This window comes from Ailuropoda melanoleuca, chromosome 12 (genome assembly GCF_002007445.2).
Source record: "Ailuropoda melanoleuca isolate Jingjing chromosome 12, ASM200744v2, whole genome shotgun sequence".
Lineage (NCBI taxonomy): Eukaryota > Metazoa > Chordata > Mammalia > Carnivora > Ursidae > Ailuropoda > Ailuropoda melanoleuca.
This window is the reverse complement of record NC_048229.1, coordinates 31098929-31124583: the sequence shown is the minus strand read 5'-3', so window position 1 is coordinate 31124583 and position 25655 is coordinate 31098929. Positions and strand designations below refer to the sequence as shown.

At 54.7% G+C, this 25655-nt stretch overlaps 2 protein-coding genes and 1 long non-coding RNA gene across 4 annotated transcripts; 1 reads left to right on the top strand and 2 right to left on the bottom strand.

Moving 5' to 3' along the window:
* Positions 1-621: 621 nt before the first annotated feature.
* On the bottom strand, positions 622-10099 carry BCAT2 (branched chain amino acid transaminase 2). Of its 2 annotated transcripts, none has more exons than XM_019798226.2 (11): positions 9900-10093; positions 6430-6504; positions 5867-6070; positions 4091-4201; positions 3875-3994; positions 3608-3771; positions 2613-2755; positions 2388-2473; positions 2026-2166; positions 1880-1954; positions 622-1077 (listed from the first exon to the last, which is right to left on the bottom strand). In XM_019798226.2, exons 1-11 carry the CDS (start codon positions 9927-9929, stop codon positions 1039-1041), a joined length of 1188 nt encoding a protein of 395 aa, XP_019653785.2. In that variant the 5' UTR covers positions 9930-10093; the 3' UTR covers positions 622-1038. The 2 variants fall into 2 exon arrangements, with proteins under 2 accessions (XP_019653785.2, XP_034494347.1); XM_034638456.1 differs by lacking the exon at positions 622-1077 and adding an exon at positions 1120-1634 and having other exon boundaries at positions 9900-10099.
* Positions 6865-9362, top strand: LOC117795160. Its single transcript, XR_004618999.1, has 3 exons — positions 6865-6884; positions 7428-7552; positions 9230-9362. It is a non-coding gene; the product is annotated as an uncharacterized LOC117795160 (long non-coding RNA).
* Positions 10100-11165: 1066 nt separating the features above from the next.
* Positions 11166-25549, bottom strand: HSD17B14 (hydroxysteroid 17-beta dehydrogenase 14). The gene is made up of 9 exons (XM_011223238.3): positions 25317-25549; positions 24788-24826; positions 24544-24626; positions 23958-24024; positions 21087-21178; positions 13261-13365; positions 12939-13006; positions 12746-12842; positions 11166-12643 (listed from the first exon to the last, which is right to left on the bottom strand). The coding sequence occupies exons 1-9, from the start codon at positions 25402-25404 to the stop codon at positions 12470-12472; spliced, it is 813 nt and encodes a 270-aa protein (XP_011221540.1). The 5' UTR covers positions 25405-25549; the 3' UTR covers positions 11166-12469.
* Positions 25550-25655: the final 106 nt, after the last annotated feature.

Genomic DNA, 25655 nt, shown 5'->3' with positions numbered 1-25655 from the left:
AAGTATGTGTGTGAAAGATTGTGTCCAAGATTGGGACACAAGGCGTGACACAGGGAGGTAACAAGGACTAGGTTTTACAGACTTCTGATGTTCACCCCCCTCGGAGCGTCGAGTATCTTGCCTCACTCCCCACCCACCAAGGCCCATGACTACAGTACTGGCCATGGTGCTGGGAAGCCTTGGAAGAGAGGGAGCAGAGGCAGCTCTGGGTGTGCAAAGACCCTTTGGGGGCCAGACTGGATGCAGAGAGTGGGCTATGTAGGGCAGGAACTGGGCTGAAGCAAGGCTGAGAGAAGACAGAGAGAGAGACAGGGCACAGCTGGGGACAGGAGGACAGGGCTTGAGTCTGATGGGCTTTGGGGGGGAAAGGGGTACAGTGCCGAGGGATCTGGCCTAGTGACTGGATGTACAGTGGGGCTGTCCCAAAGGTGTGGAAGTAGAGGAGGTAGGGGTAGTGGGGGCAAGAGGTTAAACTCAGGTGTGATGAGGTGGAAAAATCTCTCAGGTCAGAGAAACCACCAGGTCACTGGGGGCCCGGAATGCAAAAGGGCCCAGGGCAGGGATTCCTGGTGAAGACCTTAGAGTCCCTGAGTTGCACCATTGGAGATGACAGCTAATGGCTTGTTCTTTGGCATTTATTTCAAAATTGCAGCAAGACAGAAAAAAAAAAAAAAACAAAACCACAAAAAACACCAAACCAACAGCAGCACCGGGAGATCCGGTCTGAGAACGGAGAGATGCAGAGTCGGGGCCAAAGTGCATCCCTGACCCCGCAACACGGAGCAGCAGGGAGCCCAGATCCCCAGAGGTCTGGGAGGTGGGGCTAGGGGCCTGGACGCCTGGGTCCGGCCCTTACGGCTTTGGGAGTGTAGAGACCACGAGGGGGCGCCAGAGACCCAGGCATCCCGGCAGCCCCCGGCCTTCTCTTTCATATTGCACTTGAGGTGAGTCGTTCGTAGGGAGGCGAGGGTCCGGCGGGGACGAGATGCCGTGGGTGGGTGGGCGGGTCCGAGGAGAGGTAGGGCCAAGTCCTTAGCGTTACACCGGGAGCATCCACTCGTGGGCTCCTGCTCCGTACTGCGGGACAACAGAGGCGAGGCGTGAGAGGAAGGCCACACTGCAACTCCCAGCAAGCCTGGGGGCGTCCCGGGCTAAACGGCTGCGGATTTGCGCCCCAGGAGCTCATGGGAAATGTAGTCCACTTCCCGGAAGCCGGCCGACAACCGTAGGGAAGGGGAACCATTAAGTGGGCGCAGAGGCTTAAGGGAGAAGGAGTTCTGCAGAGTCACTGGAAGGCCTGGAAGGTTTTGGGGGGAGCAGGATCGTTTGCAGCTGAGAAGTCTCGGAATGTGACGAGACGAGGTGTTCTAGGTCCCCGCGTACAGGACTTTAGGGAAGCTCAAAGGAAAAGTGGTTCTAGGTCGAGTGCCGGGAAAGGAGTCCAGAGGTTCTTAGGAAAGATAACTCGGCCGAGATGAGTGGAAACACCTCCAGGGCTTATGAGACGAGATATTCCTGGGCGACACACGGGGACCAGGATCCGGGGGCTTGTGGAAGATTTCTCAGGCCAAAGGGAAAGCCGGGGGCTCCAGAGGCTCTGCTCGGGGGCTTCTGGCCCAAAGTCCCACAGGCCCCTGGGCAAAAGTCCCCACCGCAAGGACAAGCAGGAGCCACAGAGGGGGAGGGAAAGGGATTCCTCAAGTCAGTGTTCAGAGGCTCCCAGGAAAGATGACTCAGTCTGGGGCCCACGGGCCCACGGCAAGAGCCGTTCTTGGCTCTTGGGACTGTGGGGCAGCAGGGCTCCCAGTGCAGGGGCTCCTGGGACGCAAACCTCCCCGGGGAACAAACATCCAGCCCCTTCCCAGCCAGTGCACCTCACCTGGATCGCCTTCAGCTCCTTCAGGAAGCGGAGGATAAGCTCAGGCCCGTTTTCCATGGTGGGAATGTGCAAGTGCTGGAGGAGACAGCGGTGTGAGGACCAGGAACCCCCTTTTCCCTCCCATCTCCAACGGCAGCCCACCTCACCTTGCCTTGGTACAGGATCTGGTGCACAGGGCAGACCTGGCAAGCGGTGCCCGAGCCGAAGACTTCCCGAACGCGGCCCTCCTCCAGCGCCCGCAACAGCTCCTTCATGGTGACCTTGCGCTCTGCGACCCGGAACTCACCCTGCCCAGCGACACACGTGAGCCCAGGGGCGCCCCCTGCTGCAGGGCCCTGCCTCTCCCTCCCTGAGAAGGGTGACAGAGACACCCGAGGAGACAGACACCCAGAGAGAAGGGGCAGAGATGTGCTAGCGTGCCACAGCCCCCTCCAGAGCCCCCTAAGTTCTGGCCCCCGACACAGCAGTTCCCCATCATTCCAGCCACCCCCAGACACGGCGCCCTCACCCAGGTCCTAGCCAGGTCCAGCAGACTCTGTCTGACCACTCCAGGCAGGATGATACCGTCCAGCGAGGGGGTCACCAGTTCCAGCACTGGGTCAAGTGTAAGGGCTGGGGGGTTACCTCACGCCCTCAGGCACACCCTCCCATCTTCTTAGGAGCCACCCCAACCCCCCCCCCCGTGAGACCTGCACTTCCCCCGGGGGGCGGGGGGTTTCACAGGAGGGCTCACCCCCATCCTCGTGGGTCCAGTAGATGAAGATGTTCATGGTGCCCACCTCGGTGAGCTGGTGGTCGGGCCCATACAGCCAGAGCACCTGCTCACAGCCCCTCTTTTTCGCCTCCTGCTGCACCAACACGGTGGGCCCGTAGTTCCTGGCAGAGAGCAAATGGTTGACCAGGACACCGTCTCCTTCCTGAGACACTCACTGGAGGGGGCACTGCCCCCTCGGTGAGCAATGCCCCAGCCATTTCCATCACAGCACCGACTGCTCTGGATCCCGGGGCTCCCACTAGCCTGGGAGCCCCTGGAAAGCAGGGCCTGGACCTGATTCATCTGCGTCCCCAGCTTTGCCCAGCGCAGGGCCTGGCCCTCACACCACCTCACAAGATAGGAGTGTGGAAAGGACCCTAACAAGGCTCCCGGCTGGGGCCGCACTTGCTATCCCAACACACCCCTCCCCCCACCTTCTGCCTGGACCACCTCGGTGTCGGGGGGCCCTCCCTGCCCTGCTGAGTTGAGGTCCCTGGTGACAGATTTACACAGGAAGCCCACACAGGGGATGGTGGTCACTGGAGGCCCAGGGGACCATGAGAGCTGTGCATGGGGGTGGGAGTGGGGGGTACTGGCCAAGCCTGGGTGTTCAGGGGAGGCTACCTGGGGGAAGAGACCAATGAACTAAGGATAAACTGCATTTCTAGAGGCTTCCCAGGAGGCCAATCCTGATTTCTCCACTGATTTTCACCGTACCCCTTCCAAATTCCGAGCCAATGTGTCCACAGCGCTTAGCACAGACCCTCTCCCCTTAAGCGCCCCGCCCCCCACAGTGCCAACATCCCAGCCCCACGGGCAAGCAGAGCTGTCCCCAGTCATGTGAAACAAGATGGGAAGGACAACTGACATCCAAAGACAAAAATCCACACCCAAAGCACGACAGCCAGTGTCTCGGACATCCAGCGTCCCGGACATGTAGGGTTGGGGGAGGGACTACTGGAGAGACGACTTACCCCCCCAGCTTGAAGTCACCGACCCCACCTATCCAGGCCCTGATGAAGGCTGGGTCGGCCAGGAGGGAGACAGGGTCCACGGCGTCTCCGGGGAAGTATGCGCCCACGGGGCACAGAATGACAAACAGGAGCGCTTGCGAGGAACGGGAGACGCCTAGCGAGGGCTGCAGTGGGCAGAAGGGGGCATCAGGGACCCAGGAGTCCGGGCCCCCAGCCCCGCCCCCCACCCTCACCCCCACACGCCCAGAGTCAGGGAGTCAGGCCCACCTCGTTCCCGATGAGCACAGGCCGGACGTAGAGGCTGCTGTTGTTGCCCCCGGGGACCCAGTCCTTGTCCACTTCCACCAGCCGGCGGATACACTCGAGCAACTCGACCTTGTCAAAACTCTGGGCAGGAATCCCACGAGTCGACCCCCTGCCCCTGCCCTCACCCCGCCCTGCACCCTGCTCCGCGCCCCCAGGGGGCCAGCCAGGGCCCCTCACCGGCAGGCAGAGGCGCACGGCCGAGCGCAGCATCCTGTCCATGTTGAGCCAGGGTCGGAAGAGGCGCACGCGCTGGTCGCTGCCTTTGAACGCCTTCATGCCCTCAAAGAGCTGTGGGGACAGGTGGGTGGGTGACTGAGCTCAGACACCACCCGGGGGAAGCCGCGAGACACATCGAGAGATCCCAACACGGCGCCTGATACACAAGGATTCAGGCACAGCTGCAGAGACAGAGCCGGGGAGAGACCAACCCGCTGAGCTCAGAGAGGAAGAAAAGGGGAAAGACAACAGAGGGCCACCAGAAACAGCCGGAGACCCACAGACGGAGGGGCCGAGAGATCGCCCTGCTTCAACCCCTTCTGTGTTACTGACCCGATTTCTCAGGAACAGCGAAGGCGTGCAAGTTCTGTTTTTAAAGATTCCTTGCGTTCCCGAGAAGCACTGAACTCGCTATGGATGAAACACTGCAAAGTCCAGGATTTGCTTCAAAATCTCACAGGAAGGGGGGCACAGAGATGGGAGTCCAGAAGGAACGAGAGGGTGACCCACAGGGGCTACTGATGAAGCACGGCGGGGGGGCAGGTCCTTATATATCATTCAGTTTCTATGTTTGAAATTTCCCATAATAAAAACTTAAAAATTTTAAAGTCATCTCTACACCCTACGTGGGGCTCCAACTGATGACGCCGAGATCAAGTCACATGTTCCACTGCCTGAGCCAGCCAGGCGCCCCAAAACATTTTTTAAGGTACAGAAAAACAAACAAACAAAAAATCCAACACAAAGTTGATCGGCACCCCCAGCCTTTTGTTGACCTTGGCCTTCGAGGCCTCACAGGATCTGGCTCCTCTTATCTCAGCCTCCTGAGCTGACACTGCAAACCGGTTACCGGGGCTGAAATATGTTCATCTGAATTCTTGTCACCACTGAAGCGTCCTCAGGAAGACTCTGCTTTCAGCCACAGCTTTCAGTCCTAACCTGAATGCCTCCTGGATATCTTCCCTTAAAGGACACTCACCAAGGCCTGCAAAGCCCATCTCCTGCTGAGCCCCCACAGGGGGACAGCCCCTGGCCTACCTGGTCACCTGGCCAAACCTCTGGGCGTCATGCTCGGCCCTCCCTTCCCTGCTCTTGTCCAGCCTGCCAGTGCCTCGTGTCCCTGAATCCCTTTGGCCCTCCTGTCCCTCCCCCTGGCTCCGGCCCCAGCTCAGGCCTCCTGGCCTCCAGCTCATCCTCCACCAGGCCTGCGGGGTCTCACTACACCCAGAGCGGACCCTGCTCCATGCCTACTCAGAGCGCTCCATGGCTCCCAGCACCCTTCACAGGGTGCCAACTCCTCGGCCCCTCTGTGGCCCTGACGACATTCTCAGCCTCCTCCGCCAATTCCCCTGATACGCCAGGCTCTTTGTACTGGCTGCTTCCTCTCCCGCTAACACCCTAAGCTTCCCTCTGCCGGAAGGGACCCTACTTCCTTTCAAGTTAGAGGTAGGATCGGTGCCTCTTCTGGCTCTGATGACGCCTCAGCTGCTTCCTTCAGAGCATGACCCCATGGGGCTGTAACGAAAATATGGGGTTTCTGAGTGGAAGAACGGGGTCTGCTCTTCTTGGGGACCCTGGCATCACCCAGCACGGGGCCTGGAACACGAGGGACCTCAGGGAACACATCTTGAGCAAGAAGAAACATACGGAGAGCAAGCCCAGGGCAGTGGACCCCGCAAGCGACACGGCAAGAGGGAAGAGATGCAGAGAGAGGGGGAGAGAGGGCAGCGGCCGTGCCTGCATCGAGTAGTGGAGGCCGGAGCAGGCGGGGTGCAGCGTGAGGTTCTGGAAGGGCTGGATACGGGGCTGGCCCCAGCCCTCCTCCTCCTTCCATTCCACCATCAGCATGTGGTCCGTGAATGTCTTCCCAAACACCAGGGGCTTGCTGGGGTCAGGCTTCTGATGAGGCTCCTGCGTCATTTCCAGCTGCAGGTCTGCAGCCTGAGAAAAGACAGGGGAGCCGGGTATCCTGAAATCTGGTGGCAACTGCAAACTGAAAAACTACAACTCCCACGAACCTCTGGGGCTAAGACCCAAAGAGAAGAGAGACCTGTAGCCCCAGAGGCTTCTGGGACATGCAGTATCAAATCTCTCCCACAGCCTTATGGCGGACTATTAGGACCCCATTGCCAACCACCTTCACCTTTGGACCCTGGACCCTTTTGGAGATGCCCAAATCCAGCTGCCGTCCCCTTCCTCAAACCTAAGAGTCCTGGCCCCAGCCCCCTCCTCCCTCAGGCCCAATAGTCCTGGCCCCAGCCCCCTCCTTGAGATCTAGAAGTGCATTCCCCTCCATTCACCTTGAAGTTGGATGAGGCATATCTTCTGGGGCCACACAGAAGCCAAGAGACAGGGAGGAGTTTTCGGGCCCAAATCTGGGAGTGGGGACAGAAGTAAGAAAGGTGGTGAGGCCAGGAAAGGTAGAGAGAGCAGGGGACCCTCGTGCCTGCTTTGCCACCACGCACTTGGGAGGTCCCTCTGGCCTGCTCTGTCCCAGGCCTAGTGCATTTTAGACGGACCATGTGGCCCTGTACAAATCTGCTCCCCTGTCAGGTCAGCATCTCGTGGGAGGCAATCCCGAAGGAGGCCAAGTCCCCTCCCTGTCCTCACATGGACAATCCCTAGAAAGGGCTGAATCAGCTCCCATCCCCTCCATGCCAGGGCAAAGTCAAACACAGGCACCTCCCACCCCTGGGAACTTTGGCCCCAGCCCTGAGATCAGCTCAGACAGAAGACCGCGAGGCAAAGTGAACAGGTAAGTGAAGGCCTCCCTGGGGGACCCAAATCCTGATAAGAATTAGAAAAACGAGGAACCTAGAGGCCATACTTCCCCAGAACCCAGAAGCTGGGCTCCCGTCCCCCTCCTCCCTCAGACCTAGGAGTCCGGACCCTCAGCCCTCTCCTCCCTCAGACCCATAGGTCCGGGCCTCCAGTCCCCTTCTCCCTCAGACCCTGGAGTCCAGACCTCTAGCCTGCTCCTCCTCCAGACCCAGGAGTCTAAGCCCCCAGCCCACTCCTCCCTCAGATCCAGGAGTCCGGACCCCCGTCCCCTCCTCCCCCAGACCCAGGAATCCAGGCCCCCAGGCCCACCACCCCTCAGACCCAGGAGAGCCAGTCCCCAGCCCCTCCTCCCTCAGACCTAGGAGTCCAGACCCCCAGCCCCCTCCTCCCTCAGACCCAGGAGTCCAGGACCCCAGCCCCTTCTCTCTCAGATCCAGGAGTCCAAGTCTTTATTCTTTCAGGATATTAGACCAACTGGGCTCAGATTACCTAAGCTCCCAACCCCACGCCTTGGCAGGAAAGCAGCTGGGTCATGAGGTTGGTGCAGACGGAACAGCCTAGCCTGTCCCTGCCCTGTGAGCTGGGTGAGCGGACACTCATCCGTGAGAACAAACATGAGTGGCAGCAGTCAATGGTCAGTAGGTGAGTCATGGGGAGATGGGGGCTGTGGGGCATGAAGTCTGAGGAGTGGTTCCAGATAGTGCGGGACCCAAGGGGTTCTGGGCTGATCAGCGTGTGGGTCCGCGGCATAGCCTCTAGGTGGCGCTGTGTAGCCCACGCAAGTCTGTGGCTATGCTGCTTCTGTCCAGGAGGGAACAAGACACCCACAGCAGAGAGAAAGGAGAGACACCCAGAGGGGAGACAGCCAGTATCTGGGCAGGAGAGCAGTGCTCAGAAGGAGCCAGAATGGAAAAAATAAAATAAAAGAGAGGGAAAGGCAAGAATGAGAAAACAAATAGACAAAGAAATAGAAAACAAAACCAAGGGTGTGCCTGGCTGGCTCAGTAAGAAGAGTAGGTGATTCTTGATCTTGGGGTCTTGAGTTTGAGCCCCGTGTTGGGTGGAGAGATTACTTAGAAATAAAATCTTAATAAAAAAAAAAAAACTGAGGAGAACAGTAATCAAGAACACGAGATGCCAAAATAGATAAGATCATAAAGAGAGACTGATATGAGAGACAGATATGAGATATCAGATAAACTCAGGCAAAGTAAAGTCTGGAGAAATCCAGGAAAATGCCCAGGGTGAGATATGGAGAGGCTGAGGGGGGAAAAAGTAAATAGACAAAGACCAGACTTGAGGTAACAGCACAAAGTGAAAGGAGACCCAGAGAAAGAAGGAAAGACAAAGAGAGAACTATGACAACATCTGGAGAGAAACTGACTCAGGGATGCTTGGAGACAGAGTATATCCTGGAGATAGAGAAGGGAGAGGCAGAAAAACACACCCATGGGGCAGAGAGAAGGAGTCGGGCAGTGTCCAGGTTGTACGTCAGCACTGGCCATCAAGACCCTCTTGCCCTGAGAGAAGCTGCCTTCATCCTTCTAGGACATTTTTGTAGGGGCAGGGGTCTCACCTCAGCTCAGGGAAAGTGCTCCACCATCTGACACCACAAGCCATGGGGATTGGGCCCAAGGGATGGTAGATGGGCTACTGGGACAAAGAGCGTGAAAAGCCTGGGGCTGAATTAAGAAACAAGGAAAGGGGGGGAGGGGCACAGAGCAGGGCTCTGGATTGTGATGGAGTCTTTCCCGCATTTCATTACAGCCTAGGACGATCCCCAGCACAATCCATCCTCTCAGTGGGGACCAGGAAGGTCCCATCAAAGCCCAGGACTGTCTTTATCATAGCTCAGCACCGTCCTTCATGCTTCAGGACTGCCCCCCCTATCACAGCCCAGGAAGGGTCCCTCGTAATGCAGTGCTGTCCTTTGTCTCAGCCAGGGACTGTGCCTATCACAGCCCCAAACAGTCCCAGTCAAAGCCCCAAATTGTCCTCGTCGTGGCCCAGGACCGATCCCATCACATGTAGAACTGTCCCATGATAGCTCGGTACTCTCCCATCTCAGACCTAGATTGCCTGATGGCAGCTCCAGACTCTCCACCTTCACAACCCCAAACTGTCCCTGCCACTTCCCCGGACTCTCCCACCACAGCCCAGGAGCGGCCCCATGAGAGCCCAGATGGTCCCAGTGATGGCCCAGCATCAGTCACCCCAAGAGTCGGAACAGTACCACTGTGCCCTGCTCTCCATCAGGCTGGGGGAGGAGTCCCAGACAGGGTCAGGGGCAGAACTGGACGCCAACACCACTTTTCCCAGGGTGATGCTGCCGCTGAGCAGGGCTGTGAAGATCCCTTCTGTGAGCTGTTAGCGTTTCCTTCCTCGCTGAGGAACTCTGTGCTGTAAAAGCCCACTCTCCACAACTCTGCTGGTTGACCTCTTCTGGGTAAGAATAGACCGGGAGACCTGTCTCCGTGACAATGGGAAGCTGGCTCCCTTTCCAAAAACCCTGATGCCCAGCTTCGGAGAAGAGCTTGCAGGGACACTCCACAAGCATCTTAACTTTTATTTCCAAGAAAACGGGGCCTTGGGTCCAATTCCCAGTCCAGACCTGAGATCTGTGCCTTCATCCTACCCGCACCCCCAGAAGTTCAGGGTGTCCTACCCCGGCGCCTCCACAGGCTGGCTGTTCCCCCCTCCTTAACCCCCTACCCACCGCAGCCCGGTGCCAGTCCCATTAACCATACCCTCTTCCGTGTTTCCCTCGTACCTCCCGTTGGCGGCCCCGTCCCACCAGCTATCTCCCTCCACCTCCCTCGCCCTTAAAGCCTCGTGCTCCTCTCCAAGGGACCCCCTCGGTCCCGGCGTCCCGCAGCGGAACCCGAGCGCCGGGGGCGCGAAGCCGGACGGGTCCGGGAGCTAGTGGTCCACCCGGAAGTGGGCCTCCCCACCCCTTCTCCCGTTTCCCCGGCCCGGGCCGCGAACCCACCTTTCCCAGCGCGGCCGCGGCCGCGGCCATGGTCGGTGCTGCGGGTAACTGTGCCCGCCCGGGGCGCGGCCCGGGAAAAAGCCGTTCCGGCCCCGCCCTGCCCACGCCCCCTCCCGCGGGAGGGCGGCTTGCACTAAGCCCCAGGCGGGTCGAGCCGCCCCAATTATAGGGCGCCTGTGGGGAGCTGGGCCCTGGTAGAGAGCGCATGCGCTGGAATCCGCGGGGCTAGGGGAGCCCATGCACGTGCAGCCTCCTCCCAACGCCCACCCAGATTCTGTTCCAGCCACACAACTGCTGTGCCAAGACTGCATGAAGTTTTTTATTTTTTATTTTTTTTTATTTATTTTTTTTAAAAGATTTTATTTATTTATTTAACAGAGATAGAGACAGCCAGCGAGAGAGGGAACACAAGCAGGGGGAGTGAGAGAGGAAGAAGCAGGCCCATAGCGGAGGAGCCTGATGTGGGGCTCGATCCCATAACTCCGGGATCACGCCCTGAGCTGAAGGCAGATGCTTAACCGCTGTGCCACCCAAGCGCCCCTGCATGAAGTTTTTTAAAAAATGCATTTTAATAGATACTGTCACGGAACGCTAACGAGGATAAGCATCCGCAGGTAAGAGCTGAAAGGCCAGGAACAGGAATCTCCGCACGTCTCCATGCCTTGGTGATAAGCCAAAGCACTGGCTGTTAAGTATCCTAAGTGTTCAGTGTCGGTGGGTGCATATACCATGTAAGTGAAAAGGGAAAGGGCTTTGGAACAAGGCCTCTGAAGAGGGTAGCAGGTAGTGATGGATGAAGGGGTTGCAGTCAACCCGTTTGAATATAGTTTTTCTTTCCAAGGAGAAAACATATGTGTATTCTTTGTAGCTTTTTAAGAGATACAACACACGTGGGGCAGCTGGGTGGCTCAGTCTGTCAGGTGTCAGACTCTTAGTTTCCACTCAGGTCATGATCTCAGGGTCCTGAGATCGAGTCCCACACAGCACAGAGTCGCTTGGGATTCTCTCCCTCTCCCCCCCCTTCCAAACTCACATACACAAACACTCTCTCTCTAAATAAATATCTAAAATAAATAGGGGCGCCTGGGTGCCTCAGTCAGTTAAGCCTCCAGCTCTTGATTTCAGCTCAGGTCACCATCTCGGGGTCAAGAGATTAAGCCCCTCGGCTGGCTCTATACTCAGCACAGAGTCTGCTTGTCTCCCCCCCCCATCCCGCTTGCACTCTCTCTCAAATAAATATCATTAAAAAAAAAAATACAACACACATGGTTCCAGTCCCATCAGTGGGGCCCGAAAAATTTTAATCCAAACCCATGAGTAAGCCTCTAAGAACAGCCCGTACAGCCCCTAGGGCAAGGTTACCTGGTTTTGCCCCCTTGTGAGTGTCTCCTCAACTACAGGACCCCCAGGGGCCGAGTTAGCTAATTACAGCTCATCAGGATCCCTCTAATCCCTAGCAATTCAAACCTGCATTAGTGCCTCCTATACCGAACTCCTCAGTCACTCTGGCCCCAAAACCTGCTGTGGTCAGAGTCCCCCCAACTCCGGCATCCAGATTACAAGAACCAAAGTCTTGTTCCTGTTGAGTCCTCAAACTCCGATTCCTGGGCCACTGCGCCTCCACAATTCTACTGTGGGATATTTTGCTCCCGAATTCTGTCCCCGGGTCACTGTGCCCCAGCCCTAACAGCCACAGACCTCGGGAAGTCCCAGCCCTCCCCCTCTGAGTATCATCCGGTTTTGCTTCCTACTCCCCAGTCCTCCTCTCCCACCACCGAGCCCTGGGCCCGAGGGGCGTGGCGGCCACGACCCTCCCCGCCTCGGCCAATCAGCGATTGCCGCACACACACCCACCGCGGCCAATCCGCAGCAGCCAGGCAGCCCCACCCCCTCAGTGAGGAGAAGCACCCCGGACTGAGCCCGGAGCCCCTGGAGGAATCCAAGGCCCGCTCTTCCCTAACTGGGGAATCCACGCCCCCATGTTTCCTCCGCCCCCAAACCCAGGAGTCCAGATCCCAGCCCCTCCTCTCTCTGACCCAGGACTCTCAACCCTAGCTGCTGCTTCCCACAGAACTTCTGGAGCCCGCTAACCTCCTATTCCTCAGCCAGTGAGGTCAAAACTCCTTTCCCTTAAGGACCAAGAATAACGAGGAGGCCCTCTTGTTTCACCTCCACTATTATCTCCTAATACGGTTTAATTTATTCTCCCCTGCGGGCCTTTGTATTTGCCAACCTGCAATACTTTTCCCAGGAGCCTGCTGCAAGGCCTGCCGGGAGTTGTAGTCCCGCGGGTCGAGGCTACGCGTGGGAACACGTGGGGCTGGGAGTGGGGACGCGGTCTCCACGTGGCAGAACTCAGGGGCAGAAAAAAAATGTCATGACGCCCTCCTCCTCCTGGCTGCAAACTACTTTTATGGGAACTTGCGTGGTGGTTTGGCACATTGGTAAGTGGAGTTAATGTCTAGAGTTGGGGTCTGCACCTTAGAGGCAGATGATAGAAGCCGAAATCTGGGAGACGCAGTTTGGGGTGGGAGTCCTAATCAGGAAGGCCCGAGTGGAAATGTGGGAAATCAGGAAGGGATGATGGGGGGCTCCACGGGGGTGCCCGGAATGGCCTTGCGCCCAAACCCCAGCTCTGCACCCCCGGTCACAAGCAGATCAATCCCGGTGCAGAAGTTGGCTTCGGAGGCTAGGAACACGGCAGCAGCCCCCACGTCAGCTGGCTGGCCCATGTGGCCCAGGGGCTGGGGACAGACAAGGGGAAAAGGAGACCAAGTGAAGCACCGGGTCTGACTGCCACTCCCTAAGCCACTCCCATGGCACCTGGATCTGGCCCCCACTCATACCTGGGCCAATGTGCCCTGTAGGACTGTGGCAGTGGGGTCAGGCGATAAGGCTGCCAGCTCCTCCCACAGTGGGGTCCAGATGTTTCCTGGGGAAATACTGTGGGAAGGGAGAAGGGGGGATCAGGGAAGTGTGCCACAAACGTGGCCTCTTAGGCTCACTCCCAGCCTTCTCAGCCCACTTGGAGCTGCTCACCAGTTGACCCGGACGCCATATTGACTCTCGTCCAGGGCCAAGGCTTTGGTCATGGCTGTTACTGCCCCCTGTGGAAGATGATGTGGAGAGACAGTTTAGTCCAGGGAAGACGAGTTTCCTCCTGTTCTCTCCTCCAACCAGAGCATGTCAAGCTGGGGCATCAGCATGGGGTGGTCACACCTTCCCTGCTGGCCTCCGTGGGATGCATTAGGCTCTGTTTCTTGGGAGACACTAGGTGCATAACAACATGCCACAGGTTGTCATACCTCGGGGCTGAGGTACCTAGAGGGCCTGGTAGAGAGTGAAGGAAGGGGTAGGGTACCTTGGTGGCCACATAAGGAACTGCCTGGACCTGGCCAATGGCCCCCACCAGACTGGAGATGTTGATAACGTTCCCCTTGGTCTTCCGCAGGTGGGGGAGGGCAAGCTGGGGAGACAGAAGGCAAAGTCAGTCACCTGAGCCCCTGGGTTCTCCGAGCCACACTGAAACACATCCTGATGCCTGGGCCAATGGCCATTGCCCTGGTATGTTCACTAGTGGATCTCAGTGCCTTGTAGGGACAGCATTCTAGAACTCCAGAGAACACCTTTACTGATTTGCCCCAGGGTCTCTGGGTCTGCTTAAGCAGTCGTCTCTCCATGTCTGGAAGGCATTTTTCTCTAGGGCTCCTCCACTACCTCTCTCTCTCCTTCCCTCCCTTTTTGTCCCTGTCCCCCTCCCCCACTCCCCACCCCACCCCCATCCTCCCCCTCTCTCTACGTCTCTGTCTCCCCACTCTGGGTCTTTGTATGTTACTCAAACTCGTGTCCAAATCAAGATAGGAAAATGCAAGATGGCTGCCATATTTTGCAAAAATGGGAGGAAGCTCTTTTATCCATGAGGGGAAGACCGTATCTCTGAATTTTAGGGAAAACTCTGTGGCCAGAATGTGATGTGGGAGACCTTCATGAAATGCACCCATTTTTACCAACCTCTCCCCCTACAACTCTCTGGCTCCCCGGAGTTCCCTAAATTAATTCTTTTTCCCTCTTCTCCCTTCCTCTGTCTCTCAGCATTTTCACTGCACATGACCTTGAATAAATTCAAATTCTATCCATCCCCTCCGATTCCTTTGCAAGCTGAGCTGGCCGAGCAAGACCTGTTCCGGCTGCTAAAGAGTAATGAGTGTAAGCATGTTCCCTTAAGTGGTTCCCAGAGTGGGAATCTAAATTAGCTCCCTCTCTGGGTCACCCCATCAGCTCTTTCAGACTTTCTCCACTCCCTCAAAAACAACCTCCGCCTTTTCTGAGGAGCGTATCTTCAAACATACCCTGAGTGTTCCAACCTCGGCCTTTGAACTTGCAGTTCCCTCTGGATTTACTTTTCCTCTGATACGCATGGGACTCTCTCCTAGGGTGACCAGCCATTCTGGTTTGCCCAGGACTGAAGTGTTTCTGAGGACATGGGACATTCAGTCCACCTTCAGGGCTAACCTGGGACAGTCCTGGGTAAACCTAGTCCCTCAACAGTTTTGAATCTTGTTCAAATGTCACCTTCTCAATGAGGCCAACCCTGACCATCCTATTTATTTATTTAAAGATTTATTTATTTGAGAAGGAGAGGGAGGGGGAGAGAGAGAGAGAGAGAGAAAGCAGGGGGAGGGGCAGAGGGAGAGAGAGAAGCAGACTCCCCGCTGAGCGCGGGGGTGGGGTGGGGGGACTCATGCTTAACTGACTGAGCCACCCAGGCACCTCTGACCATCCTATTTAAACCTGCAACCTGCCTACCCCTGGGTCCCCATCCCTATTCCTGATTCCTTTTCTCTGTAACACAGCACCTGCGTCCAACACACCATATCTAATTATGCCATATCTAACTTACTTATTTGCTTATTCTCTGTCTCTCCCACCAGAATGCAAAAATTCATGAGGGATGGTTGCAATTTCTTACTTTGCTTCACCCCCGGGATTCAGGGGTCTGTCATGTAATAGGTGCTCAATAAATATCTAATGAATAAATGAATGAATTTATTGAATTTATCTATTTTTTGAAGATTTTATTTATTAATTTGAGAGAGAGCACAGAAGGAGAAGCAGACTTTCCGCTGAGCAGAGAGCCCGATGCGGGGCTCGATCCCAGAACCCCGGAGGGATCATGACCTGAGCCGAAGGCAGACTCTTCACTGACTAAGCCACCCAGGCGCCCCTGAATTTATCTATTATGTGCCTGGCCCTGTTGTCAGCTCTTCACACAGATTAGCTCATTTTTTTTAAAAGATTTTATTTATTTATTCGACAGAGATAGAGACAGCCAGCGAGAGAGGGAACACAAGCAGGGGGAGTGGGAGAGGAAGAAGCAGGCTCCTAGCGGAAGAGCCCGACATGGGGCTCGATCCCATAATGCTGGGATCACGCCCTGAGCCAAAGGCAGATGTCTAACCGCTGTGCCACCCAGGGGCCCCACAGATTAGCTCATTTAATCCTCAGGACAACCCTAGAAGAAGGGACTGTCCCTAGCTCCTTTCTCCAGGTGAGGACACTGAGCAGGTGACCAGTGCTCCGAGGGTCCTGGGACAACTGTCAGGGCCAGTATTTTCGTCCCGCAGTGAGCAGACAGAGACCAAAGCCCACAACAAAAAAAAGAATTTGTGACAACTCGAAGTCTTAAGAACTTTAAGGTGATTTGAGCATGAGTGCCATGATATGTGGGCACTGGGGGGGGGATTCGAATCCTCCAACCTCTCCCCAGGGACCTGACTCTCTCCTCCACCCCCCATTCCTCTCTTTCCTCTCTCTCATTGGCCTTGAATCCCTCCCTCCCTCAGCCCTGGCCTTGCCCATCCCCTCCCCCAGGCCCCGCCCCTGCCTCTTTCTTTCCTAAACCTTCGCACTCCCTGCCCAGCTGTTTAACTCCTTCCTGAGCATGCATGTGAGCGAGTGTGAGGTCCCTAAGGGCTGCACAACGTGGGTCATTCGCCACCATTGTCCCAGCACTGGGCACGCAACTAGCACTGAACAAATATTTGTCCCACACTCCCTGTGGTCCCTTCTTAGCCCTCCCACACATTCCTTGGCCCACAGCCCACCCCCGCCTCCAAGGTCACCTAGACCTCTGTGTAGCCACAACAAGGACGCCCTGCAATCTTATTGGCCCGTCCTTCCCTCCTCTCCCCCTCCCTCCCTTTAGACACTTCCTGTAGATCCCTATTGCCCACTGCGCAGCTCCTCCCTATATAAATACCCCTCATCCCCCACTGTCTTCTCTAGCCTGTATCCCAAACTCCAGCTTGCGTCGTGATCCACCAAAGACCCGGAGATTCTGATTCAGGAGGTCTGGGCTGGGGCCCCGGAATCAATATTTCAAGAGTTTCAAGGGATGATGGTGGTGGTGGTGACATTGATGATAGTTTTTTTTTTTTTAAGACTTTACTTATTTGAGAGAGAGAGGGCGTGTGCAAGAGAGAGAGAGTGGGCACGGAGCCAAGGGTGAGGGGCAGAGGGAGAGGGAAAAGCAGACTCCCCGCTTAGCGGGGAGCCTGACTGGGGGGGAGGGGGGAGGCCTTGATCCCAGGACCCTGAGCTAATGACCTGAGCCGAAGGCAGACGCTTAACCAATGAAGCCACCCAGGCGCCCCGAACATGTGACTCTAGATCTCGTGGTCATGAGTTTAAGCCCCACGTTGGGTGTGGAAATTACTTAAAAATGACATCTGGGGGCACCTGGGTGGCTCAGTTGGTTGGGCATCTGCCTTCGGCTGAGGTCATGATCCCGGGGTCCTGGGATGGAGCCCCCCCCATCATCGGGCCCCCTGCTTGGTGGGGAGTCTGCTTCTCCCTGTCCCTCTGCCCCTCCCCCCACCTCGGCTCATGCACACTCTCCCTCTCAAGTAAATAAATAAAATCTTAAAAAAAAAAAAAAAAGAGTCGCATGCTCTACCGACTGAGCAAGCCAGGCACCCCATGCAACTTATTTTTAAATTAAACACTGTCTCGCTCTCCCTCGCTTCTTGGGTGGGGAATAACTGCGAGGTTCATGTTTCTCCCCGACTCTCAGGTTGCCCAGGGGATGGTGCCCCACTTGCCCGGGTGGTAACTTGCTGCCCCTGTGTGTCCAGAACTACTACCGACCCCAACAGCAGCCCTTTGTGGGATCACCCACCATGCATCCCATGCTCCAGTGCTCACCCAGGGTCGGCTTGTGGAGAAGCTCCATAACACAGGTGCAACCATGGTCGTGTGATGGTAGTAAGAATTCTAATAATCTGGGGATGCCTCGGTGACTCAGTCAGGTAAGCGGCTGCCTTTGGCTCAGGTCATGATCCCAGAGTCCTGAGATCGAGTCCCGCATCAGGCTCCCTGCTCAGTGAGGAGCCTGCTTCTCCCTCTGCCTGCCTCTCCCCTGGCTTGTGTGCTCTCCCTCCGAAATAAATAAATAAAATCTTTAAAAAAAATAATTCTCATAATCTGAATAAAAAGGTCTCTAGATTACCCAAGACCATGGTATCACTGTTAACCTTACTGTGACTGCCTTAGAGAACGTTCTCATTTTTAGGAAATATTCCCCAAAGTATGGAGGGGTGAATGAACATTACGCCTGCAATTTACCCTCAAACTGAGAGGCAGAAAAATAAAGCAAACAGGGTAAAATATTAACAATGAGGAGTCTGGGTATACAGGAGTTCTCCATCCTATTCTGACAAGATTTTGTGAGTCTTAAATTAAGTCAATAATTGTAAGTAAACATTCAAATCCATTGGTAGTATTTATGAAGTTCCTACTGATGAAATGATAGGATGTCTCAGTAGGGGATGGCAGGAAGCAATGGAGAGAACAATTTAATAAAACGCTTCTAATTGCTAAGCTGGAGGTGGAGACAGGAAAGAGCGTCTCTTGTTCTTAAAACACACCTGCTGTTTACTGCCCCCAGGACATTTGCACACTCTTTTTTGGTAAATGAAACACCCTGTGGCCTACTTCTCCACTTCTTTTCCTCCCACTCAGGGTTCAGCTCAAACCTCACCTTTTCCTTTCTACTTCTTCCAGGCTTCATTTGCCCAATGTCTATTGGTGAGCTCAACCTGCGTTAGGTAGACTGGCCATAGGAGACAGGATGAGGCAATGTGCACGATAAGCAATAAAACGTACAGACAGTCAACTCTGTGCCAGGCGTGTTCTAAGGGCTTCATGGATAGTTTACTCATTCGAGTCTCAGGAAGAACCCTGTGAATTAGGAGCTATGATTAGCTTCATTTTTCGCAGGAGAAAACCAAGGGGCAGAGAGCTTGAGTCGCTTGCCATGTTTGCCGGTAGGGGGCGGCAGAGAGCTTAGGCCTGTCTGGGCAGGAAGCTTTACTCCTACGCGAGGCTTCTGTACCAGCCGCTCACCCACGACAGAGTCAGGTAGCCCCTTAGGGAGAGGTGAGGACTGGGATATCTATGGAGAGTCGTGCCATACTTAGCAGACTGTCGCCCTGCCCTGTGGGTTCAGTTTGCCAACCTTTCAAGAGAAACCAGAGATCTCATTGTTGATGAGAAATCTCTCTCTTTTTAAATGCTGGGCACGGGGGCGCCTGGGTGGCTCAGTGGGTGAAGCATCTACCTTCGGCTCAGGTCATGATCTCAGGATCCTGGGATCGAGCCCCACGACGGGCTCCCTGCTCAGCGCGAAGCCTGCTTCCCCCTCTGCCTGCTGCTCCCCCTGCTTGTGTTCTCTGTGTGTGTGTGTCAAATAAATAAATAAAATCTTAAAAATAAATAAATAAATGCTGGGCACTGAGAGAGAGATTATGTATATAATTACATACATATCCCCTTTCTGGGCTGTAGAATAGATCTTAACGTATGGAGGTGCCAGTGGAGCTGAACACAAGTGAGGGATAGGAGCGAGGGTTCACAGGTGGTGCAAGGGCACCCAGCTGCCCAGAAACATTTCACCTGGATCTCAGGTAAGACCTCAAAGACAGCGCCTGAGCTTCCTCACACGGGTGACCAACCCCCCCGCCCCGCCCACTCCCGGGGCTCCTCCCTTCTCTGTCTACCCTGGCTTTTCAGACCTAATCTAGCCTCAGGCTGGTGAGCTCCCAGCTGAAGACTCCAGACCTCTCCCCTCACCTCAGACCCAAGAATCCCAAGTGGACGTGGGCTGGGCACCCCACCCCCACCCGCACTCAAAAGGTCTCCCAGTCCACCTGCTCCTCCCCAGGCTTCCCCGTGGCCATGGATGGGAACTCAGTCCCGCGACCAGTTGCTGGCGGTAGGGGTGGGGGAAAAATAAACCAAAACCCCCACTCCTTTCTTTCTCGAGTCCACCCCCCACGTCTAGTCTACAAGGAAATTCTGACAATTCTACCTTCAAAATGGATCCGGAATGGGAACACTTCCCACCAAATCCACAGCCACCCGCCTGGTCGGATTCAAATCACCGCCTGCCTGGACGACTCTGGGCGCGTTGCCTCAGCCCTCGCCCGCGCCTGTTCCCCACGCGGCCGCCGGAGGGCGCCGGTTCCCACTTACGGCGGCTCACTTCGCTGGCTTCAGGACCAAGCCCCAAAGCAAAGTCCTCTCTGCGGCTGGCAAGGCCAGATATGATCCAGGTCCTTTTGTCCCCTTTCTGCCCTCATCTCCTGCCCTCTCCCCTTACCCTGCCTGCTTCAGTCACACTGGCCTCTGGCTGTTCCTCCTACATTCGGAGCAGTCCCCACCCCAGGGCCTTTGTACAGGCTGTTCTCTGCTGGACCACTCTGTCCCACACATATCCTGAGGTCTGACTCAAATGTCACCTCTCAGAGTAGCCTTCTGATCACCTCCACCCTGTGTCAAAGAGTACATAAATACTCTTAAAAACAAACAAACAAACAAAAGGAAACCTCATCTGGTAAAGATACATACTAAATTACTTACACATAAACTTTAAAATATTCCAACAAAAGGGGCGCCTGGGTGGCTCAGCTGGTTGAGCATCAGACTCTTGATTTTGGCTCAGGTCATGATCTCAGGGTCATAAAATCGCGCCCCTTGTGAGGCTCTGTGCTCAGCAGGGAGTCTGCTTCTCTCCTTCCCCCTCTGCCCTTCCCCCACCCTCTAAAATAAATAAACAAATCTTTTAAAAAACAAAATACTCCAGCAAAAAGAAAGAGAAAAGGAAAGGAAAGAAGAGAGAAAAGAAAAGAAAAAAGAAAAGAAAAAGAAAAAGTGAGGGGTTCACAGGAAGAATGACAGAATGTTGATAATGATTGCTGGGTGACGGGTATGTGGAATTCGGTACGCAATCTCCCTGCTTTTCTGCATGCTTGCAAAATGTCAAAATAAACAATCAAATAGGCACGCCTGGGTGGCTCAGTCGGTTCAGCGTCTGACTTTGATCTCAACTCAGGTCTCAATCTCAGGGTCGTGAGTTCAAGCCCCACGTTAGGCTCACTGGGCATGGAGCCTACTTAAAAAAAAAAAAAAGTTTTCTGCCACAGTATTTACACTTGCGCATCACTTTTGTGCCCAGCATTTATCACTCGCTGACGTGATATTCTGTTTACTTGCTCATGGCCTGTCTCCCCCACTAGCGTGTCAGTTGCCCAAGGACAGGGATGTTTGTCCCCTGCTGGATGCACACTGCTGGTACTAAGCAAATATTTGTTGAACGGATTAAAATGTGCTCTGATGAAAATAAACAAGTTGTTACAGAGAATAAATATGTACATGGGTGCACACTGGGTGCCACAGAAGCGAGGATGACTGGGAAGGAGAGGCTGTCTGAAAGGAGGTGGCATTGGAATGAAGAGAGTAAGTAGGAGGCCTTTACGGGAAGATTCAGAGGGCAGGATGGTAAAAGGTCTTCATTCCCCAGAGCTATTCACAGGGTGGCAATGCTGTAACTGCCTATCACTGACTCCCTGCCTCAACCCCTTCCCCCCTGTTCCTAACATGCCCCAACACGAGCAGCACACCACTCTGGAAGGTTCTGGAAAGTCCCCAAGGGGACTGGGCTGGGTAGCCACACGGTTAGCTTTGGCTGGATGTAGGGATTTGCCCCCACCTACTTGCTACAAAGAACAGAGTCCTTTTGGAGCAAGATCAAACAGGGCAGAGGCAACATTCTGCTCTGAGAAAAAGTGGGTCTGACAATCTCACTGTCAGGAGGCCCCCCGGCCTGGCAGCCGGGGCCGCGGTCCTCACCTTGGTCAGGGTGTATATCCCCAGCAGGTTCAGCTCCAGCAGCTGCCTGAAGCCCTGGGCAGAGGTCTCCTCCGGCCACTGTGGAGGCGGATCTAGGAGTGGGGGACAGAGAGGCAGAGAGAATGAGGGCGTGACACAGAGAACAAGGAAGGAATAGGGATATGGCAGGGAGGGGGCACTGGGTGGGGGGGGAGACAAGAGGGTCAGGGATCATGAAAAGGAAGGGAGGTTGTATAACAGTGAATTGAAAAGCCACCTCAGGCCAGAAGGCTTGGGTTCCAATATGAGCCCCTGCCACTTCCTGGCTGTGTGACTCTGGGCAAGTCACTATGCCTCAGTCTCTGTATCTATAGAAGGAGGATGACGCTTTCCTCTTGGGCTTAGAAGTTTCCCAAATCTGGGGGTGCCTGAGTGGCCCAGTCGATAGAGCATTTGAAGCTTGATCTTAGGTCTTGTTCTCAGGATTGTGAGTTTAAGCCCTGTGTTGGGCATGGAAACTACTCAGAAAAAAAAAAAAGGAAAAAAAGGAAAAAAAGGAAATTTCCCAAGTCAGAGCACCTGGCTGTCTGGGTCGGTGGAGCAAGTGGTTCTTGATCTTCGGGTTGTGAGTTCGAATCCCCATGTTGGGTGTAGAGATTACTTAAAAATAAAATCTTATACTATATGTTGGCTAATTGAATTTAAATTTAAAAAATTGTTTAAATAGGGGCGCCTGTGTGGCACAGCGGTTAGGCGTCTGCCTTCGGCTCAGGGCGTGATCCTGGCATTCCGGCATCGAGCCCCATATCAGGCTCCTCTGCTATGAGCCTGCTTCTTCCTCTCCCACTCCCCCTGCTGTGTTCCCTCTCTCGCTGGCTGTCTCTATCTCTGTCAAACAAATAAAAAATTTTTAAAAATCTTTAAAAAAAATTGTTTAAATAAAATCTTAAAAAGGATTTTTTTTCATGAGTCAGTATTTGTGCCTGACAGTCCCATAATGTATTTGTAAAATAAATAGGAGGAATTGGTGGGAGGGGAGAGGTAATGGTTAGAGGGACAGAAAAAATCAATGTTCAGGAGAAAAGGAGTGGAAAAGATAGGGGAATAAGAACAAGGAGAAGAGACAGGCAGTGGGAGGAGCGCACCCTGAATGTTCCAAAGGCTTTAGGAGAGAAGGGGAGAAAGAAAACAAGATGGCGGCCAGAAAGTTGAGGGAATCTTGGATTGTTCTTCTCCAGGGATGCAGGGCCTGCGGCCTGGCTTCCTTCAGGGATCTGCTCAAACATCTTCAGAGAATCTGCCCTGGATCCTTTGTTGAAAATAGCCCCTGCCGTTTTGTAGGCCCTAAAGAGCTTTTTCCCCNTGTCATGAATGGGCTTAGTGCACTTAGAAAAGAGACCCCAGAGATCCCCTTGTCCTTTCCACCCTGTGAGGACACAGCAAGAAGGAGGCCCTCACCAGACACGAATCTCCTGGCACGTTGATCTTGGACTTCCCAGCCTCCAAAACTGTGAGAGATAAATGTTTGTTGTTTGAGCCCTCCCCGTCTGTGATGTTTCTGTTCTAGCAGCCCAAACAGACTAAGATATGGATATAGCTATAGATGGATAGATAGACACATATATATAAATATATGTCTATGGATACTTGCATATCAGATTAGAGTCTTAAATCCTCAACACAATTCTGGGAGACTCTATTTTATTTATTTTGCAAACAAGGAAGCAGGGCTCAGAGGTGTTACGCGATTAGCTGGAGGCCACCAGATTCGGATGCGAACCCATCCAGCTGGCCCCAGGGCATCTCCATCCTCTGAAACCAGAGCACAGAGCTACACCTCGTTCAACCGACCTCCACTGAGAGCAGGTGTTTCAGGCAACTGGGATTTTTCTCTCTGCTCCCGCTCCATGCAAATCCACAAACACCCGGAAAGCAGCGAGTACGGAGGCTGGGGTTACAAAATAAAATCTGTTTGTCAGCTGGTGATTTCATGAATACGGAAACCACAAACAGGGTTGTCTCTTTCCATACTTGAGAACATGAATCCCAGGAAGACTAGAATGTTTCTGTCTTTCGTTCGCTGCTCACTCCCCAGTCCCAATGAAAGAACTTGGGACATAGTAAGCGCACAGTAAAGACCTCTTGAATGTACAAAGACCACGGAGAGAAAGGATGAACTAGTATTCGCCATCTCTTTGATCCTTACAACAATATAAGGAGGAGAATGCAGCCCAGAGAGGGTGAGCCACTTGCTTAAAGTTGCCCAGCCAATAAGTGGGTGGGGGGGTATAGGAGGGGTAGTAGAGGGGGGCGTCTCTCTTATCACGGCCTTGCTGTGTGACTTCAGTGCAGACAGTTCACCTCTCTGAACCTTGGTTTACCAGCATGAGAAATTCTTAGGAAGGGTAGTCATTAAGCTGATGGCATTTTCCCTTCAAAGTCACCACACTAAGACCTATAAACCACATGCGTGAGGATCTCTTCATCATCAGCAGCAAAGAGAAGGGCCAGCCACGTCACTTTATGGATCAAAAAATTGAGGCCACAAGACTTCCGGAAGCTGTTCACCCAAGATAGTTCTGGTAATTATGAGGCTGACTAGTGCTCACAACAACTCTGTAATGATGATTATTATCATCATTCCCATTCTAGAAACACAGGAACTGAAGCACGGAGAGGGGAGGGCATGGGCCTGGGGGCACCTGGCAGGGATGGAAAGGAGTCAGGACGTAAGCCCAGGGGCCAGATTCCAGAGCTGTACTGTCCCATCCAAGGGAGTGGAGAAAGGGATGGGGAAGACGAAGGCGAAACTGAGGTGGGAGGAGGAAGGGATGGGAAGCCAGGAGGCGGGTTGACAGCAGTGGAGAACGGCCTGTGGGCCTCACAACTCACGGTAGCCAGCGTTGTTGACCACACAATCTAGGCGGCCGAAACGTCGGATGGTCTCAGAAATGAGGGCCTGGGGACAAAGACATCTTGTAAGCGAGCAGTGTGGGAACCCAGCCTTGAGGAGCCTGGACTCCCCAAAGCAAGGTCGGGAGGGGGAAGCTGGATCACAGTTGAGGGGACAAGAACTACGGGCAGTGGGGGACACCCCAAATCACCAAGTATGGCAGGAGAAGAGAAGACAGAAAGCCAGAGGTGCCAGAGACAGAGGGCTGGTTATATTCACACTGCAGATACCTGGGGTCAGGGTCGGGGTAGGGGGCAGGGGGCAGGGGGTGCACATCAGAGAGACAGTTCCTGAAGGGAAGGGTTAGAAACCCAGAGACAAGAGAGGAAAACTCTTCCAGAAAGAGATCCACTGTGAGGGATTTTTTTTGGTTCCAATCTCTGTGACAGGTGTGACAAGAGCCTTGAAGTAGTGAGAGATAAAGGAGAACCTTCCCAGGAGACCCAGAACCTGGCCAGCAGAGAAAGCCTGGAAAGAAGGCTGAGCCTAAACTTTTAGGACCAGGCAGGGACGAGGATAGCTCACCCTCACATCTTCCTCCCGAGTCACATCACAGAGGAGAAAGACAGTTCCAGCAAGCTCCTGCTCCAGGGCCCGGCCCCGGGACTCTGCAGGGAGACAAGGGCTGGGGGCCTGGACTCCTGGGTCTGAGGGAGGAGGGGCTGGGGGCCAGGACTCCTGGGTCTGAGGGAGGACAGAGCTGGGGGCCAGGACTCTTGAGTATGAGGGAGGAGGGGCTGGGGGTGAGGACTGAGCGGCACCCACTCACCATCTTTGTCACAGATCACTACTTGGGCCCCGCTTTGCACTAAGAATGGAAAAAACAGGTTACCGCAGCACAGACCTTGTCAAAGGTCTCTGCTGCCCTCTTGTGGCCACCTGGAGTGGGGGCCCATCTTCCCGAACGCTCCCCTGGTGACCCCAAAGTCTCATGATGATTCTCTAGAGCAAAGGGCAGAAAACTTGACACATATTCTCTTTGGCCACTCCAGGTACCTGCTGGGGTTCCTGAGCCCCCCATCCCTGGGTTCCAGAATAATCCCTAAACCTGCAAGCGCCATTCCCTAACCACTCATTTTGTAGATACAGTAACTGAGACCCACAGAGAGGGAGTAACCATTTTTGGAGACCTGCCAAGCTCAGGCCCCAGGCTTATACTGCCTAGCCCGTCATTAGTATGGCAAATTGCGTTTTTATAAGAATCTTGGCTCCAGTACTGAAGATCCCACACCCACGAGTTCCCAGGGTCCCTCCTCTCCTAGTCTCCAATATTCCTGAGCAGCCAGACCCCTACTCACCGAAGGCTCTCACGATCCCGGCTCCGATGCCTCGCCCGCCCCCGGTCACAACCACCACCTTCCCGGCATAGCGCGTTCCCGTTGCCATGCTGCTTCTGTCTGTCTCTCCCTGTCACTCGCTCTGGGCTTCTTTCCACCTCCAAAGTCGGGTGAGGCCGTGGGGCCGAACCATTAAATAGGGGCTGGATCCTGGAAGCCCGGCCCTGGGGGGGGGCGTTGCCAGGAAGGCCAGAAGCCTGGAAGATTGGCCCCGGCCCCCCCCTCCCTCAGACCCAGGAGTCCGGGCCCCACCCCCACCCCCGATCCCCTCCTTCCTCAAACTCGGGATTTAGGGCGTCC